This window comes from Taudactylus pleione, unplaced genomic scaffold (assembly GCF_031769625.1).
Source record: "Taudactylus pleione unplaced genomic scaffold, aTauple2 ptg000172l, whole genome shotgun sequence".
Classification (NCBI taxonomy): domain Eukaryota; kingdom Metazoa; phylum Chordata; class Amphibia; order Anura; family Myobatrachidae; genus Taudactylus; species Taudactylus pleione.
The window spans coordinates 8,574,348-8,594,917 of record NW_028284574.1 but is presented as its reverse complement, the minus strand read 5'-3'; the positions used below and the strand labels follow the sequence as shown (position 1 = coordinate 8,594,917).

Genomic DNA, 20,570 nt, shown 5'->3' with positions numbered 1-20,570 from the left:
TTGAGGAAAAGATCTCTGCATTACAGGCAAAGGTACGCAGTTGCCTGCAGAGTCGCCGAGTGTCTATTCACTTGGCAATGTGGTTCCTGGGTTCCAGGATATCGCTTTTCGACATGGTGGAAAATACCCAGCTTCACTCTAAAGAACTTGATCCTCTCCGGATGGGATGGGTTGCCCCATAGGATAAAGTCAATAGGCTTTCCCCGGAGGTTTGTCTCTCTCTGGCCTGGTGGCTGCAGAAAGCTCACCTAAACAAGGGGCACCCCCTTTGGGATTGCGGACAGGGTCCTTCTGACGACGGACGCCAGTATCCGTGGCTGGGAAGCATGACGGGTCCACACTTGTTCCAGGGCAGGTGGACACCAGTAGTTTTTGCGCTTCCCATAAACATCTGAGAACTCTCAGCAGTATTCAGGGTTCTGGAGCATGCAGGACAGGTCCTCCACGGAAATACCGTGCAGGTACAGTCTGACAACGCCATCATGATGGCTTATGTAAACCACCTAGGAGGTTCCCGAAGTCAGGCGACACTAACAGTGGTGTCCCGAATTCTGGCTTTGGTGGAAGGCTTATATCCCTGCCGTCATCGGCAGTGTTCATTCAGGAATCCTCAGATGGAAAGCAGGCTTTCTCAGCCGTCAAGACGTGCATTCAGGGAAATGTCCTCTTTATCAGGAGGTGTTCAATCTTCTGGTGAACAAGTGGAGCCTTTCAGAGATGAGACTCTTCTGATAGACGTAGGCAGGTCCAATGGACCTTCCAAGTTGTGTACCTCGTCCCTCCGTTATCCCTTCTTCCTCCAGTAATAGCAAGAAGGAGGCACGCTCCTGCTGATAGCTCCAGCGTAGGCCAGGTGGCACTATTACTCAGATCTTCGGAGCCTCTCAGTTAACACTCCGAAGCTGTTGCCTCTACGCCCGGACCTGTTGTCTCAGGATCCTGGCTGATCCCCAGACCTGGGTTGTCTGTGGTGGAGACTGCCCTCTTAAGGTCTAGGAGTTTTTCCAGCTCTATAGTTAACAGGGGCTCTGTCCATGCTAAGAGCTCGGAAGTTTTTATCTTCAAGAATTTACCATTAGGTATGGTATACTTTCTTTCAGGTGTCGCCCTAGAGGCTAGGCTCCTCGGGTATTCCGGATATCCAGAGGTTGGCTTTCCTACAGGTGGGCTTAGATAACGATCTTCGCCTTGCTTACCTCAAGGTGCAGGTTTCTGCCCTGTTAGTATGGTTTCAGTGTAGGATTGCTACTCTTCCTGATGTCCGCACCTTTGTGCAGGGTGTACGTTATATTCAGCATCCCTTTGTTCCACCTGTGTCTCCTTGGGATTTGGCTGTGGTCCTTAGGGCTCTCTGAGGACCGCCATTTGATCCACTGGGCTCAGTGGATTTCAAATGGCTTACGGCTAGGACTGTATTCCTTCTGGCTCTTAATTTGGCCAGTAGGATCTCAGAATGGGAGGCTCTGTCATGTAGACCTCCCTTCTTCTCATCTTTCCTAGGAACAGGGCAGTGCTTGCCTTTACTTCCCCAGTCCTGTCTGCTGGTGAGGCCTATTTGGCTGTGGTACGGACGCTAAGAATTTAAGTTGACCGTACCAGTCCATTTAGGAAATCAGACTCTCGGTTTTGTCCTTTCTGGTTTCCATAAAAAGGGTTGGCCTGCCACTACGCTAACTTTGGCAGGATGGATTCACAGGTCTTCCTGTTCCATCCTCTATTAAAGCTCTTCCACTAGGTCTGTGGGTCCTTCGTGGACAGCTCGACGTGGCACTTCAGCGGTGATTGGCAGCCACGTGGTCATCTGTCCATATTTTTGGTAAGGTATTATGCTTTTGATACCTTCGCCTCTCAGGATGCTTCCTTTCGGCGGCGGATTCTCCTTACAGCACAGGAGCGTCCCCACCCTTAAAGGATACTGCTTTGGGACATCCCCAAGGTATCCTGTGGATACCCTATGGACCCTGAAGTAGAAAATATGAGATATGGTAAGAACTTACCCTTGTTATCTCTATTTCTACGAAGTCCATAGGGTTCCACAGGACTCCCGCCCTGTCGCACCTGTACTGCAGATGGGCTTTGATCTGGTCACCGGTTTCTCCGTCTCCTTCTGGTGAGAATGTGATTCTTGTGTGTTCCAGACTGTCTTCTCTCTCTTTTTTGCTCCTGCTCCGGCCTATGGCTTGTTACGAAACTGAGTGGCCTGAGGCTCGGGGGCGGGGTATAGGAGAGGGACCCCAGTGCATCCTGGGAGGCTGAAAATGTAACTCTGTGGTGCCTGGATGTCTGCCGCCATCGCCTATACCCCAAGGTATCCTGTGGAACCCTATGGACTTCGTAGAAATAGAGATAACAAGGGTAAGTTCTTACCATATCTCATATTTTTCCTCTCTGTTATCATAGCTCTACTGTGATGCACTGGGGTAGATATCCCTTTACTGCTAATTATGTCCTGTGTGTATGTGTATATATATCTCTATATCTCATTAGAAAAAATGTTTTGCTTACCTCTGAATGTCAAGAGTACTCGTGCCCCAAGTTGAGAAACACTGCTTTAGGTAAAGGGGTAGATTTTTCCTTTTATTTCATTGGGCATATCCACATAAGTTGCTGGTAGACTGTGTATGTGTTTGTTTCATTTAGGAAGTTGAGTTCCACATTAAAACAGAGCTCTAAACCATGATATTACAAACTGCATCTTGCATCTGAAAGTCCACTCTGTATATTGCCACATTTCCTAACTCTCTTATGCACTCATTTCAGAATATTTAGGGCTCTGTTGACAGAGATAAAGTACCAACCAATCAGCTCCTAACTTATTTTTCAAACACACAGCCTGTAAAGTCACAGCTCATTAGTTGGTACTTTATCTCCGTTCACTTTATCTCTCTCCAAGGCTTAGTACATAGACCCCTTAATCTCTTGATGTGTTTGCAATGCTACACTGGATGGTGAGGAAGTCAAAGGTAAATGTTTGTAGGTGTTCATGGTCAATTTTAACAAAGCAGCTGTTTCTATTCTACTCACCACTTACATTTATGTAAATACAGACTTGTTTCCTTGGACAAAAGACAATATGTAGACTGGCACATTTTTTTCAAATGCATTTGTATTTTTGCTTTATGGGGATCTGACCTGTGGCTGCACTTTACTGTAAACTTCAAAACTTGTTTGTTTAATGGTAATCCTTAAGTTCAGGCAATTCTTGATTACTAGTTGTGTTAGTAAGTCATGGAGCGCAGTGTGGAAATAACTCTGTTTACTTAAAAGGCAAAAGCAAAGATTTATTGTAGCATGAAACGAAATTATTTTAGGTGGTTTAACATGTCAAATGTTGAAAATATATAGATCAGACTTTCCCGTGGGCACAGATCAGTCCTCGCTGTAGAATTGTATTCTGTTATTAGTGCATAAAATGGCAGCAATTGTCATGTCAAATGTCTGCTGGGAATAAAACACAGTTCATAATTTTTGGTTGTGTTCTATAACCAAATAAAATAAAAAAAAATGCTGTATAAAATGTTGCAGTGTTCGATACACACCATAACCCCCTTTCTGAATTACTTTGTGATAACCACCTTCTCCTTACTGTAATCTTTATTTTTAGATCTTTTATGACTTGGTCAGGCAGATAAATAGGAAAACACCAGTGGAAAAGAAGAAGCCTAAAAAGAAATCATCGTGTCTGCTGCTTTAGACCATTTTCAAGCAGCAGGTCTGAGCCAGGTAAGCCTAACATGTACCATCATTCTTAGGCCAGTAATTATAAATTCATCTTGAAGAATAACACTAATGGAGCTTTGCAAGGAGCAGGTAGTTAACTAGTCTACAGTCATGCTGTCAGTTTTGTCAGTGTATTGTCGAGAATGCTGAATGCACTTCAGGGTCCATAGGGGGTCCACAGGGTTGACCTTGGGGTATAGCTGGATCTATGGGCACCACGCAGTTAAAGCTTTTGCTGCTCACAGGATGCACTGGGTCCATCCTCCTCTATACCCTGAGCCACAGGTACCTCCATTTTAGTTGGTGCCCAGACGGAGTCGGGTCACCCTTAGTGCAGGGGGGCTGCTTAGCAGCCCCTAAACTTATTTTTAGAGATTTTTTACATTTTCAGGTTTTATTTTTAAGCTGACTCTTCAGAGCGGCAGCATCAGACTGTCCATTGGACCTCCTACACCCAGCTGGCACCGCGCCGCCAGTACAGATCTGGGGATCGCAGCGGCACCCCAGAGTCTGTACTAGCCGGACTCTGGGGACTCCCTCGACTGCTGCCGGAGCGTCGGGGATCAGGTAAGCCACGGAGCACCGCTTGTGGTGGCCCACGTGTATATGCAGTCGTATGCCTCCGTTCTCTGGGGACAGACCAGAGGTGCTAGCAGTGGTGGCGGGCTCCCCCTCTCAGGAGGAATACCCTGCGGGACCACTAGACCACCAGGGAATAATGCCGGCAGCGGGAGCCAGCGCCTCTGGGGTTAATTGCTTGCCAGGGGAGGCAGCGTTCCCTGTCTAGCGACTCCTCCCCTCAGCTCGGCGCGCCTTTCTGCTTGGGTCTGGCGACGCTGAGCTGCTTCCTCTTGCGGCCACTCCTCCTGCGGCCACTCCTCCTCTGAGGTCTCTGGCGGCCATCTTCTCTGGCAGCATCGCAGATATCCCAGGCAGCGCGTGGACCGGTCCCCCTGTGTACCTCTCCCCTGCTAAAGGACAGCATACACAGCACTATAGCCCTACCAGACACTGACTCTGGGCAGGTTGATTGTAGTGACAAGGTGCAGTGAATATTAACTTTCTGCATTGTATGTGACTTTTGCTAGTGCTGACTGTGCTTTTTTCTACTTAGTCTATACCTATCCCTTTTCTTCTCCTACGGCCCTGCAGGTGTGTGGGGGAAGGGCTTTTCTCGGACCTCACTTATATAAATTCACGTATTTGTGATGTCGGTCACATACAGTTGTGTGCTACACAGTGCCATATCTGTGGGCTTGTGTGCTGCATACTTGTGGGTGCGCAGAAGTCAAACACTGAACTTCCCTATTGTGTTATATATATTTGTATAATATATATTTTGTCATGTCTGATGAGGAAGTTGAGCGCTCCGAGGCTCCTACCTTGTTCTCCTGCAGACGCTGCGTCACAGGAGTAGATAAGGAGGATTTATCACAGGATTGGCTGTATGTGCGGTGCCAGCAGTTACCTGGTCCCTCTAACCCCCCAATTTCACAGGACCCTCCTTGGGCAGTGTTTTCCCAGGTGCTGGCTTCCATCGCAGACCGTCTGGTGGTTCCGACTGCTCTCCCCCATAGGGAGTTGCCCCAACCAGCCATCCCCCATTCCCCGGGTATACCACATTTATTGCAGTCTCCCCCTGGGTCTCAGACTGTTAGTCCACCCATACCTATGTATATCCAGTCTCCTCTAGTGACACAGCAGTCTGTTATTCCCTTTCAGGGTCTCCCTCAGGTGGCTTAACCACCATGGGTGGATGTTCTCCAGTTCAGTAAAGAGTTTGGAGGCCTCTTATTCGGCCTTTCAAACTGTTATGTAGTGAAAAGCCTCAGAAGGAGTCTAAACGCCCAGTCTGAGCAAATATCACTCTGTGGCATCCTCGGATGATGAGGAATTGCTTGAGGACTCTGACTCGGATTCCCCTGTCCGGGAGGTGGAAACTAAGTCTTCCATTAATGTGCCGGCGTTGGTTAGGGCGGTGCGGTGCATTCTTGATATAGAGGATGACGCACCAGCTCCTAAATCCAAGTATCCAAATTTCAAACAGACAAAAGTGACTTAGGCTGTTTTTCCCCTTTCTGACCAGTTGACTGATAATATGGTGGAGGCCTGCCAATCGCCTAGTAAGAGGTTCCAGCCGCAGAAACATTTAGCATCTAGTTATCAGTTTCCTGCAGGTCATTGTAAAAAGTGGGAAACCCCGCCCGCGGTGGATTCTCATGTTACTCGCTTAATCAAAAGCGCTACCTTGCCTTTTCCATCCATTTCATCCCTAAAGGATCCCACAGACCGGAAACTGGAGACTTGTTTAAAATCGATCTATTCTCTCTCAGGGGCAGTTGCCCGTCCGTCCATGGCCAACTCTTGGGTGGCTAAGGCCATTGAGAGCTGGGCCAATGTACTGAAAGATACTTTTCCAGAGGATGCTCCGGAAATGCAGAGAGCTTTAGTGGGACAGATGAGGGATGCCGCTTCCTATATTGGAGAAGTGTCTTTGGATGCCAGTCTTCCGACTTCCAGAGTATCGGCTGCAGCGGTGTCTGCTCGCCGGTCTTTGTGGCTGCGTTCTTGGAGAGTGGATGCGGATTCCAAGAAAGGCCTGGAGGCCTTACCTTTTAATGGTGAGAAATTATTTTGGCACAGACCTGGACAAAATTGTGGATACCCTGTCTAAGTCAGCTTTTCTACCTTCGGCAGCTGCACCTTCTAAGGCTAGGACCCCTCTGCATTTCGGTCCTCTCGTACTCAGGAAAAGTCCAAGGGACAGTCATTCCCGAGGCAGTCTGTGACCAAGGCTGCCCCAAAGCCTAAGAAACAAGCGTGGAGTGCTAGACGCCCTTCTTCCAAGCCGGAGGATAAACCTTCTGACTGATGGGATGGGCCTCCCTCTGGGGAATCCCAGAGTGGGAGGCCGACTTCTTCAATTCGCCCAGTGCTGGTACAACACCACCACGGATGCCTGGGTTCGGGAAGTGGTCTCTCAGGGGTACGCCCTCTCCTTTCGTCACAGACCTCCCCATCCGTTCTTCTGCACAAATCTTTCTCAGGACAAGACCAAGGCCTTGCAGATTCAGGAAGCAAGAAACCAGGGGTCATTGTTCCCGTTCCGCCTTCTCAACGCAGGACGGGTTACTATTCTACTGTTTCTGGTGCAGAAACTCAATGGGTCTCATCGGCCTATCCTCAATTTAAAGTTGCTGAACAAGTTCCACATGGTTCCCCAATTCAGGATGGAACATTATTCTGGCTATGGAATCTGGGAACTCCATGGTCTCCCTGGACATCCAGGACGCCTACCTTCATGTTCCTATAGCGCCTTCACACCAACGGTATCTGAGGTTTACTATACGTCAACACCACTACCAGTTTCAAGCTCTGCCATTTGGCCTCTCCACGGGTATTCACCAAAATTATGGGGGTCATGGCCGCACATCTATGGAGCCACATCTGCCATATCTGGACGACGACCTATTTTGGCAAGCTCTCCGGAGGTACTTGTACATCATCTACACCTGATGATCACTTGTCTGCAAGCGTACGGGTGGCTGATAAATTGGAAGAAGTCCCCCCTGATTCCATCGCAACAGATGGTTTATTTGGGAGCCTTGCTGGATTCTCATCAGCAAAAGATCTTTCTGACTCCGGAAAAGATTTCCTCCTTACAACTGCGAGTATAATAAGCCTTAACAGAGTGTCTGTTCACTCGGCAATGAGGGTTCTGGGGTCCATGGTGTTGGCAATCGACATGGTGGAGTGTACCCAGTTCCATTCCAGGCCCCTGCAGGGGCTGATTCTATCCAAATGGAACAGGTTACCACACCGGATCAAGACTTGGTGGCTTCAGACATCCAATCTATCCAAGGGTCGCCCCTTTTGGATCCCGGACTGGGTTCTGCTCACGACAGATGCCAGTCTCCAGGGTTGGGGGGCAGTGACAGGTCCACTTTCACTTCAGGGCCGATGGACTGCGGAAGAAGCGGTTCTCCCCATCAAAATTCTGGAACTTCGGGCCGTGTACAGGGCCTCCGAGTTGTCCGGTCACGCTCTTCAAGGAAGGGCCATGCAAGTTCAATCCGACAATGCCACCAGGGTGGCATGTATCAACCATCAAGGAGGGACTCGCAGTCGAGCAGCGATGTCAGAGGTGTCATGCATCCTGGCTTGGGCGGAGTGCCACCTACCTGCCATCTCTGCAGTCTTCATCCTGGGAGTCCTCAATTGGGAGGCAGACTTCCTTAGCCGTCACAACGTGCATCCCGGGGAATGGTCGCTTCACCCAGAGGTATTTCAACTACTCGTGGACAGGTGGGGACTGACGGAGGTGGACCTCATGGCCTTCCGTCACAAGCTACCCGTGTACGGGTCCAGGACAAGAGACGCAGGCCCAAGCCTGGTGGACGCGCTGTCGGTGAAATGGACATTTCAACTGGCGTATCTATTCCCTCCGATATCCCTGCTGCCTTTCAAACAGGACGACTGCACGCTTCTGTTGGTGGCTTCGGCTTGGCCCAGACGTCCTTGTTACTCCGTTCTTCGGAGCCTCTCCATCGATGCTCCGTTCCTTCTGCCTCAGCGTCTGGACCTGTTGTCTCAGGGGCCCTGCCTTTACCCGGAACTGGCTCGTCTGTCTTTGACGGCATGGCTCTTGAGACATCCGTCTTAAGGTCCCGGGGTTTTTCCAGTTCTGTCGTCAGCACTATGCTTCAGGCGTGCAAACCTGCTTCCGCCAGGATTTACCACAGAGTATGGCATACTTATTTTCAGTGGTGTGAGTCCAGAAACTACGATCCGCAGGCGTTTCGTGTTTCTAGGGTTTTGGCATTCCTAAAGTCTGGTTTGGAACTATGCTTACGCCTAGCTTCTTTGAAAGTTCATGTGTCTGCACTATCTGTATGGCTCCAGCGTAGGATCGCTACTCTACCAGATGTCCGCACCTTTTTCCAGGGGGTTCTCAGGATTCAGCCTCCCTTTGTTCCCCCTGTGGCTCCTTGGGATTTGGCGGTGGTGCTTCGGGCCCTACAGGGTCCTCCATTTGAACCTCTTGAGTCGGTGGAACTCAAGTGGTTGACTGTTAAAACTGTTTTTGTCCTGGCTATTGCTTCGGCCAGGCGGGTGTCAGAATTGGGGCGCTTTCCTGTCGTTCTCCTTTTCTGATTTTTCACCAGGACAGGGCGGTGCTTCGCACTCGCACGGGTTTTCTTCCTAAGGTGAGTTCCACATTAATCAGGAAATTGTTGTGCCGGCATTTCAGTCACCTGATCTCTCGGCTGGTGAGTCTTTATTAGATGTGGTCCGTGCTCTCAAAGTTCATGTGGACCGACTAGTCCCTTTCGGAAGTCTGATTCCTTGTTCGTCCTCTTTGGTTTTCACAGGAGGGGTTGGCCTGCCAACAAATAAACTTTAGCCCGTTGGCTTCGTTTGGTTATTTGTGAGGCTTATGCACAGGAGGGTTTGCCTGTTCCGGCCTCTGTTAAGGCTTATTCTACTCGGTCTGTGGGTCCTTCGTGGGCTGCTGGCCATGGCGCCTCGGCTGTTCAGCTATGTAAGGCGGCCACGTGGTTTTCCATCCAGACCTTTCTGAGGTTCTATGCGTTTGACACCTTCGCCTCTCAGGATGCATCCTTCGGGCGCCGGATTCTCCTTTCAGCACAGGAGTGTCCCTGCCCTTAGTTGAACTGCTTTGGGACATCCCCAATGTCAACCCTATGGACCCTGAAGTAGAAAACAAGAGATATGGTAAGAACTTACCTTTGTTATCTCTGTTTCTTCGAAGTTCATAGGGTCCACAGGGTTGACTTAGGGGTATAGTTGGCATTACAACTTTAGCATGCAGACATGATTAAAATGCTTTAAATAGCATTACTACAACGTCTGCATTCCTTGATCGACGTTTTGACTGCAGACAGCATAATTGGCAATCAATTATATACTGGTTCTTTGCAAGATCTTGTATGTTAAAGTTGGGTTTTTATTTAGGCACCTATGCAAATAAGCATCTCCATAGCAAAATTAGGCCCGTATTTAATTAGAGGCGAAAAGTCGGAAAGGTTTCGCCTGAAGGACTTTTCGCCTGTTTCAGAGGCGCAAACTTTTCGTGCACGTTCCCGCTCTTCGCCCTATTCAATTCCAAACCACGCGAATGCGGAACAGGCGGAAAGTACTGTCAGATGTGGGGAACTCAGTCTGTATCCCAATAAAAGATGCACTAACATAGGGAATCAATGTACGTGTCTGAATACCCCTAAGTATTTTTGGGCTTTTGGGCTAAGTAGTGTTTGGGGTGCTGAAGCCATTTAAATAGCTACTTATTAGCATCTATGCAAAAGTGGTGAATAATGGCATAAAGCAGTATATTTTGGTGAAAATAAGTATTCCAGTCAAATTTGGGGTACTATAACATGGCTGCCAGCATATTTAAATGTTTCTAAAGTAAACTTTTAAAAATTTTCAAAAATGCACCTGCTACATGCACCTGCAATCCCAAAAACACATGACCCATCCTTGCAGAACCCCTAGAAATCTTATTTCGCTAGGTTTTATGCTTGTCCCCCCACTTTTTACTTTTTTTGCCCCTAAAATTAAAGTACTTTTTTGAGGTGTTCTTAGGTTTTGTGTGTTTATTTTATTTATTTATTTATTTATTTATTTTTTTTACAAGCTTTGACCTTTGCGGGACTGTGACAAGGGTTCTGGGTCATTTCCCCATGTTTGCACCCCAAAATAAATAGTTTGCACTACTTTTCACCTGCTATTCATAGGCAAATCTTTTTCACCTATTACATTGCATTGAGTTTCCGCGTAGGCTAATTCCGGCTGGAATTGAATGTGGAGATAAGTTCCGAACAGGCGAAAAGCGTCAATAGGCAAAACTTTTTCGCCAATTACGGCTTTTCGCTTCTAATTGAATACGGCCCTTAGTTGTAAACTCCTCCGTACATTGACGGGCCCCAAGCAGGGTGTAACACTGTGTAGTTGGGAATCTGTCTACACTTACCAGTGGTATGCTTAAAATACCAATTGAGCAAACTATTGACAAACAGGTCTACCATGTAAAGAGAATTTTCAGACGTAACTGCTTCACATGTCTCCCTACCTCTCCAATGTATTGGTTTGACGCAGGCAGATTTTGGAATGGTAAAAGCACAACTCAGTTTGAAAGTCTATTTGCAAATTTCCACCTTATAGTATACTCGCATACAGATCTAAGTGGTAGTTTTTAACCTCTTTCAGAACATGAAAATTATTTAATCTTTGCTTTTTTTTTTTTTGTTGCATCTTCATTTTGATATTGCACTTTACATACTGAGAAGACAATGTATTACATTTTTGTTTTGGTCTGTATTTTGCATGGTTTGTCCTTAGTATCCATATAATATCACCAACTTTATCCTCTCACTAAACATATAATTACCACAAAATCTGATTTTTCAATGAAAATTTTCCACATATGCCTTTATATTTCTGACAGCATATTCATGATTATAAAATTGAATGTGTGCAGTTCACAAAGTATGAATCAATTATGAATATTTCAGGGTTTGTTTTTTTTTGCAAAATTTAAGTTAAATACCTTATACAACTTTCCGCAATCCGTTACCAACATTGTCTGTCTCCATTATTGTTAAATTGCCAGTCCTTTGTAATTAAATAAATTGCGGCAAACCAGGCGATTTGTATCAATCCCTTGTGACAGGATGAGCTTATTCTGCCGCATGGCCATAAGGCTCTTCTACCGGCACCTAGAACTGCTTGTTCCCACCAGCTCCTACATCGGTACCTGTAGCAGCTTACTCTTTGGTATGTGTTGTGACACTGCAACACCACCTTGTGATGGTCTTGGCTAATTCCCCACAGGCATCTTCTTATGGATCAGTGCTGCGCTTTGTAGTAGGCGGATGGCGCTTTGTCGTGGAGACAATGTGCACGACTGGCAGAGTATAGAGTAGCGTTTTGTGCTATTTTGTGGTCATAGTATAGAAGCAAGTGCATGCATTCTTGAAACAATAGGTTTATTAGCTCCAGGAAAGTGTTTTTAAAAAGACTGTTTTCTCGATTGAAAGTATTGGCAATGCATACTTCAGAACGATGTTACACATCTCAAAATGGTCAAAGGTTCTACACATCACGCTGTTTCAGATGTTAGATAAATGTAAGCTTACTGAGCCTTTCTTTTATACAGATTTAACCTAAATGTGGTAGACTGTAGGCCAGCCTCCTGCCTCTTCAAACTCCTGCTGTTTCCATAATTTAAAATCACTTCAGTTTACAGGGACCTGTCAATTGAGTTCACCCTCATTTGCCTTTACAATCAAATTATCTATTTGGATTTAAACAGCAATGCGATTTCATTCAAATAAATTAATCAATGGGATATGTTTATTCTAATGATGTGCACACACTGTCAGATAAGCTGTCAGATTTGTACGATAACGATCCTATCATTAACGTTTAACTCTGACAGCTTCTGGTCCCTGAAAACGACCAAACGATGGTCGATTCGCGGCCACCTATGGTCGTTATCGGCCATCGTCTGTAGTCTGTGCAAGCAGGCATATCTGGTCGATATCGACCAGGTTAGCCTGTTTACTATAGGGATCGCGGGTCGTTCTAGTTGTAAGGGGCTTGCAGCATGTGTTGGATATTCGATAACGATTATCCAACACATGCAGAACGATCCGATAATGATCTTTATCTGATTGTCCCCCCGTCGTACCGTGTACGCACCATTACTTGTGCCAACAGGATACCCCCTAAATAGTGTTTTGTCAATTAACACATTGAGACTTTTCCTGAAGGCAGATTAGTGACCTTCTTCCATAAGGATGTCTTAATAATCCTCAAATTGGATATTTATTTTAGATATTGGCTTACCTTATAAATCATATACCTTAAAAATACATTATATCACAATATTTGAAATCATTTTTAAACAAGGTTTCTCCGGTCCAAGGGCCCAGCACTGTGACTTTATTAATTATGGTCTGCAGCCTCCAAACTCTGCCCCAGTACCACAGTTAACTGCAGCAGGTATTAAAAATGTACATTGTTCATCATTAAATATTCAGTCCACATTAGGCACCTAGTGCCAACATTTTCTCTTAATGGCGTCCATACACAAACGTTTATACAGTGATGGTCGTCTTAGCTGTGTGGCTCGGTTCCAAGACTATAAACCCCTTCCCCCATATATGTCCGCAGGTTTTTGCTACTCCATGACCAGGTCATCAGTGGGGTTGGGTACTCTATGCCGGCGCTCAGAATCCTGACGCCGGCATCCTGACTGTTAGGATACTGACACCTGATGGTAAGTACCCTACCTCTAAACCTAACCCTCCCCTTAGTGCCAATTTCTAACCCTCCCCCTAACGCCAATACTTACCGTCGGGATTCCGGAACCGGCATTCTGAGCACCGGCGACCAAACCGCTGGGATCTCCACTGCATCCCCACCAGGGTGGTTTTCCTTATGTGTAGTCGTGGGATATTGCACCGGTTAGCTGAATCTCTCATGCAAAATGTCAGAAATCGTTCCATGATCTAGTGTTAGCTGCTATTTGGATACCAAGTTCTTTGTTTGAAGTACACATTTGGTATCCTTGTACTCGGAGCAGTTGTAGACACTACAGCTGAACATTTTCAAATGCTCAAAAGTATGTACAGTATAGTAGAAAGATTGACGAATTGAGAAAAATGGGTGTAGACATACATTCGGGTCTGGTAATAAGTTATAGATCTATGGTCTTGAATTGATTACAGCTGCTTTGCATGGCTGCCTTTAATTAGATGTAAAGAAACTCAGTTGCTTGTCTCATTATCTTGAATCTACTTATAGCTGATATTAACTGGTTTACAGTGACTTTCTATCTTATTGAGCAGGGGGGTGTATATGTGAAATGAAAACATTTTGAATGCCTTTTTGGGAAGCGAATTTACTGGTGGTAAGCAAGGGTGGTGGTGTAAGTTGGAAGCATTGTTCATAGTGTAACAACGCCTTTTATACACTTAATTAAAATGCTTTCCCATAAAGACAGGGACGTCTGTTTTTTTTTTAATGGGACTTTGAACTTTTCAAAAGGACTCAAGCCAAAGAGTAGAACTGGCCTAGATAATGACATAAGGTGCTACTAACAAACTTTTAAAAGATAAATTATAGGAAACCCTAACCAATGTTAAACATTACTCCCCTGCTCGCATCAATCAAGCAGGTTACTCTGACATCTGCAGTAGTCAGTGGAGTGTCCTTTTTCCAACAGTCTGTCTGGATGACATGCTGCAGGCAGGAACGATGACCAGGATGGTCTGGATTGGTGGGTTACCACAATACAGGCAACATTTTATTTGTTTTAGTTAATGAACGTGCCCCTGAAACGGATTTTTGCACATTTGTACCAAATGCTATCTATATATGACCTTTTGCATGGCTTACATGACTGACTTATTTTGTTTTTTCTTTTTTTTTCTTTGTAGAATGCAGGAATGAAGAACTGTTGCCTAGTTGGAAGTGCCAGCATTCCAAAATGTAAAAAGATATCCAACCCTAATTTAACATATCTGAAGAGGCTCTTTCTGTTTTATATATTATGTGAAGAATTTAGATCTCCAATACTGTTTGCACAAGGTTCCCTGGCAATGAATTAGCTGTGTTTCTCTCCGAAAACAAGACACTGTCGTGTCAACTTCTGCAATAGTGGTGATCACAGATGTGAAAATAAACATACTTGACTCAATTTTGAATAATTATGAGAGCATGAATGCATTTCAAATGTTTAATATTGCTAGTATAATTATCAAAATGATTTTCATATTGACCTTCTTCCAGATCCTCTCCCTAGTAATGCCTGTGTCAAGCACTAAAAATGTAGCCATTTATAGTTTTTCTTTATAAATATATATATATATAGAGAGAGAGATATATTCCCCTTTAATGAACTCAATGGGGCTAATACCTTTTTGAGTCATGGTGACTTCATTTTATATTTAAAACATATGGGTTTATCATTACTTTCATCTTGCCATTATATAAGAAAACATTTTGTGCATAGTGCTTTTGGGGAGGGTCTTTTATAGGAAAACCGGGATTCTGATTTCTATGGATTTCAAAGCTGAAATATATAATATACTAAAACAACTCTAATATTGCTTCTTGTGTTTTACTGTCACAAATTAAATTACAGCTTTTATGAATGATTAAATTTTAGTACATTTTCATTTTCTTGATCGTGTGTTTTTGTTTTTTGGGTTTTTTTCCGCCTGTAGTTTGTGTAAAGCAAGCCATTCATTTTTCAGTAAGCAGAGCACATATTTAAAGTTTTTATAGAGATAATGTAGAATGTGTACATGAGGCTGTGAATTCAGCTCTAAATGGAGAACATCATTATGGTACATTCACCAAAATTTGTCAAAAGGTATTAAATTTGTGAACCACCCACAACTTCCATAAGCTATCTTTCCAATTACTTTCCATCTACATTTGTGCATACAGTGGTTTACCCCACAGCTAATTGTCAGCCCGGACCAATTCAATCAAGTCCTGCATCCCCACGCATTAAGCCCCAGAGGGTGCATTAAGCGCAGACTTTTACTCGCAGCCTCAGGCGCTGCAGTGAAAAATCCACGTTAAGTTCACCCTAAGTGATTTAACGCGTGAAGTAAGCCATAGACTCCTGCACTTAACGTGGAATTGTGTGGTTTACTGCACAGGGAAAATGCAGAATAATTTAATAGCTCCGGGCGTTAAACCCAGAGCTTTACCTGTGCGGTAAACACTGTGGGTAATTGAATCTGCCCCAAAACATGTCTGAGTGTAGAGAAAATACATCTGACACCAGGTTGACATTGCTGTGTGATTTGAATCATGTAGACCACCAAGAACTTCTGCCTTTGTAATCTGGCTGCATTCTTTGTAATATGTAGCACTTATCATCGTGTCAAATTCCTATTTCCCGATTAGTGTTACATTTTTGTCTGTTTGCTATTACCAAGTTTTGTTTTATTACTGTTTTGTGCCCATATGTAAAGCACAATGGAATATGCTGGTGCTATATAAAGGTTAATAGCTTTAATCAAATTAGTTAACTTTTGAAAATTATTAACAGGGATACACTACATTCGAGGCAGTGGCGTAACTACCGTGGGTGCAGGGGGTGCGGCTGCTATGGGGCCCGGACCAACCCGGGGCCCGGCCTTCCCCCTGCACCTACGGTGCCAGGCCGCTGTCCGCTGCCCTTCCCTCCGCACCCTCCTCAAACCCCTCTACTGCACTTACCTGCTCCGGGAGCTGCATGGAGAAGGAGCGCCGCTGATCGGCGCTCCACCTCCATTGGCGTAACTACGGAGGGTGCAAGGGGTGCTGTCGCACCCCTGCACCCTCCATTTGCCGGGCGCCCGCTGAGTGCGTTACCAGCGGGCGCCCGGCTCCTATCCTCCTCGCGGTAGCCGGAGGACGGAGCTCCCTCCGTCTTCCGGGTCCCGCAGTGCACTATGGGAGTGACGTAATGACGTCACTCCCATAGTGCCGAGGAGCGGACGCCGGGGATGGACGGCAGCAGCACTGGAGCGGGGATAAGGTAAGTTGTTTTTGGTGTGTGTGTGTGTGTGTGTGTGTGTGTGTGCGCGCGCGGTGGGGGCCATCACTACCGGGGGCAACTACAGGGGCCTACTACTGGGGGCAACTACAGGGGCCTCACTACAGGGGCCTCACTACAGGGGCCTCACTACAGGGGCCTCACTACAGGGGCCTCACTACAGGGGCCTCACTACAGGGGCCTCACTACTGGGGCCTCACTACTGGGGCCTCACTACTGGGGCCTCACTACAGGGGCCTCACTACAGGGGCCTCACTACAGGGGCCTCACTACTGGGGCCTACTACTGGGGGCAACTACAGGGGCCTCACTACTGGGGGCAACTACAGGGGCCTCACTACTGGAGGCAACTACAAGGTTGCTCACTACTGGGGCAACTACAGGGGACTCACTACTGGGGGCAACTACAGGGGACTCACTACTGGGGGCCCCTACAAGGGGCCTCACTACTGGATGTACTGCATAGGGGGACCATTACTGGGGAGCACTACATTAAATAAAAGGAAGTGCATAAGGGGGGCGGCAGCAGCTGGGGCTGGCATAGGTGCTGGGGGGTGGTACATTTTAGTTTGGGGGGGGGCACCAACATTTAACTTGCCTCCGGGCACCTGGGATGAAGTTACGCCACTGGCAGGGGGGGGGGAAAGAGCGGGACGAGATTGGGGACCGCGGGCTGAGAGGGGGGCCCATAAAAAATTTTGCTATGGGGCCTCTGTAGGTATAGTTACGCCCCTGATTCGAGGGCTGATTTTTTTTTATTCAGAATCCTATGACTCCACAGGATCTGTACACTTTTCTTTTTCAAAGTAGTGTCTTCACATTCAATATGTTTTTTGCAGCGTTTCAACAACTATTCAAAGACGTGCAGTAGACTGTTTTGTGACATCACTTTTAGTGTTGCAGCTGTGACATTTTCACTTCATCTGAGAACTTCTTTCCGCTCAGTTTTTTCAGGGTTGGGAATGCCAAGAAATCACAGGCGCTAAGTCCAGGCTATAAGGAGGGTATTCCAGTGCTGTCCCATTAATTTCAGTCAGTGCTGCCAATGCAACAGTAGCAATATGTGGTCGGGCATTGTCTTGGAGCAAAAACCACAGTTTCTTAAGCAAATGTGGTCTTTTCTTCCTCATGGCTCCACGCAAATTGGTTTTCAGGACGTTTGCATAGTCACCATTAATTGTCTAATCGTCCACGTGGAACCCTGTGCTGTAGGATCATTTAGTGTTCATCAAAATACAGCAGAAGCATGACTTTACACGCTGAAGGAACCGCACAGAATTTTTTGTGGACTGAGGCGAATTTGCGTGTTTCCATACATTGGACTGTTTAAATTCCCGATCATAATGACTAAATCATGATTCGTCACACTCAATGTCTGGAAATCGTACAAGAACGGTGCTCTTTCGCAATTCAACTCGTCGCATCTGCTCTTCTGCAAGATTTCTGGGTACTCACCTGGCACACACGCGATGCATTTTCAGTTCAGCTGGACACGATTGAATGAAATGCCAAGTGAAGCCGAAAGTTTGCGTATATTTTTGCAACATCTCCGCAGCTTTGGCAATATTGACATGTGTAACTGAGGTGGATAGTCTTCCAGAACGCTTAGTCAGTCACTTGTGTATTACCCTCTTTGAAGTGCTTCTACCACCGAAATACTGCAGCATGGCTAATTGTTTCTTCACCGTATTCTTACTGTAACATTTCATGAGTTTTATTTCTGCTTTTTCCAAGTTTAACACAAATAAATCACATCTCTGACGCAATCTCAGACACATCTTCCTCATCCGCCATGACGAAACTTGCGAAGATCTTCCAGTTGCTGTGAGCAAACAAAGATGACTACGGCAGTCCAACCACAGTTTCAGACACATCATTGTATAAGCTCACAATAACCAGCATAGCGTTGTCACGTCTACCTATTGGACAGAAAAACAGGCAGTATCATTACTTTTTAACCACACCTCGTAGAATGTGAATGTTAATGGGGCTCATTTCTATAAAACTGACAATGAAAATATGGATGTGTGTGACTTGAAAGTGTTACTTTAACAGCAAAAGATATAAACCGTACAACATTTAAGGACATGTAAATTAAAATTTTGTGTATTGATGCACAGTTTAGTTTAACACCATAAATGTATTTTTTATAACATTTACTCTTTAGACTTCTAAATGGATATGGACAGTTCCACAACTTACATTTTTTGCTTTGATGTCAAAAGACTTTGCATAAAGTCCTGTCTGATGGGGTTTTTTTTTGTCATCTTAGTCCTAACTAGTCAATCAGCTATATTCTGGTCTGTCCATTGGCTGCATAACCTTTTTTTCATGTGGTTTAGGTTTTGTTGAAATGTGCACATTTCCAGTAACCAGTCACTTTATTTTTAAATGTCTGACTTGCACATGACTGAAATGCTGATTTCTGTAAAATCCATGTTTGAACAGTATATGTAAATGTCCATGAATGAGAATGAGCTCCCTGTCACCTAACCAAATATGACTCCAAAGAACCATAATGAAATGGAAGATACAAGGTATATTCATGAAAAATGTTTCTCTGGTTATTTAATTTTTTTAATTTTTTTTTTTTTTTTTTTTTTTTAAATAAAACCAGCAGTCCTGAATAATAGAGCATATCGAGAGTTACTGTGTAAGTTTATAGTGTCATATCAAACCAGTACATGGCACAGACTGCAACAGATTAGTGCAAATAGTATAAGTTTAAAAGTTTTTTAATGTATATAGGGAATAATAACTAAGTTCATAGTGCAAGAATGACATGGGTAGGCAATCCTGGAATTTGATGTATGAAGAGGAGACCTGTCTGCATTGAATGAAGTCTGCAAGCACACTTTAGGGGTGCCTGTAAGCTCATGTCTATAACCACCTTCAAACAAGGTAACAAAGAAGGATATGAGTACTACACCCTCCACAGCAGGGGTGGGCAGTAAGTGGCCCTCAATTTAGGCATGTCTTGGTTGCAAAACTGGCAGAGGATGCCAGGATGTGTAGTCCCACAGCAGCTGGAGTGCCATTTTTTACCCACCTCTGCTCTACAGGATGGGCATGAAAAATCTAATGTTAGTCATGTCTGTGTAGGTGAATGTGAATGCAAATTGTATGTATAGAAATATTTAAATAACTTAACCCAGTGTGTGTGTGTGTGTGTGCAATCCTTACTTGCAATCTTGCTCTCTGAGCACCAGACCTATTTTGGAGTTAGATCAGCGGTTCCCAAACACAGTCCTCAAGGCTCCCCAACACTTCAGGTTTTAGATATATCCATGGTTGAGCACAGAGACTTAATTAGTACCTCAGTCAATATGATTTAACCACCTGTGCTCAACCATGGATATCTCTAAAACAAGTACTGTTGGGGGGAGCCTTGGTGACCGTGTTTGGGAACCTCTGAGTTAGACTAATCCATATTTAAGTTTTATATAACCTCTACAGGTCCCAGTTCTAATACACCGACATCTGCCTCCTCCCACACTTTTTTTTCAGGCTGCCTAATGAGAATCCTTGGTCAGAGTAAAATTCCTTATTGAATGTTGAGCAAATATGCAATACTAGGAGGCTCTTGGGAACTGCATTGCTAATGCATATCTTGGCTTCAGACACTGGATAAATCGGGAGGTTAATATAATCTGTTGCATAATCTATGATGGAATATACAAATAAGGAATGACAACTAAATTTAATATGTGCTAGAAAAAAAAAATTATAGTTATCAATATATTTTTAAAAATAAAATACCCCTATGCCATTTATAATGCTAGTCCTCTTCTTCCCCTATTTCTTTGAGTAACTTCCCAAGTTTTCTCTGAAAAATATATCTTGAACAATATGAGTAGGAATCTAGACTTCCGTGGAGTATTTGAAGAAGGCATTAGTGTGTGTGTATGTATATATGTATGTATGTATGTATATATATATATATATTTATTAGAGGTGTGCACCGGCCACTTTTCGTGTTATGGATCTGGATCTTCGTGTTTTGGATCTGGATTGGTTTTGCCAAAACCACCCTTCCGTGTTTTGGGTTCTGGGTTTTGTGTTTTGGATCTGTATTTTTTTGAAAAAAAGCATAAAAACAGCTAAAATCACAGAATTTGTAGGTTTTTCTGCTCCTATGCTATTAACCTCAATAACCTTAATTTCCACTCATTTCCAGTCTATTCTGAACACCTCACAACAGTGTTTTTATGTCCAAAAGGTTGCACCGAGGTAGCTGGATGACTATGCTAAGCGACACGAGTGGGCGG

The 20,570-nt window shown here is 44.9% G+C and overlaps 1 protein-coding gene across 2 annotated transcripts in view; it reads left to right on the top strand.

Moving 5' to 3' along the window:
• RAP1A (RAP1A, member of RAS oncogene family) overlaps positions 1–14,927 on the top strand; it is a 72,318-nt gene extending 57,391 nt beyond the window's left edge. For both annotated transcript variants that reach the window (XM_088475427.1, XM_088475429.1), the window contains exons 8-9: positions 3,605–3,723; positions 14,187–14,927. In XM_088475427.1, coding sequence (XP_088331553.1) covers positions 3,605–3,694 — 90 coding nt within the window. In that variant the 3' untranslated portion in view covers positions 3,695–3,723; positions 14,187–14,927. The remainder of the gene's footprint in view (positions 1–3,604; positions 3,724–14,186) is intronic.
• Positions 14,928–20,570: the final 5,643 nt, after the last annotated feature.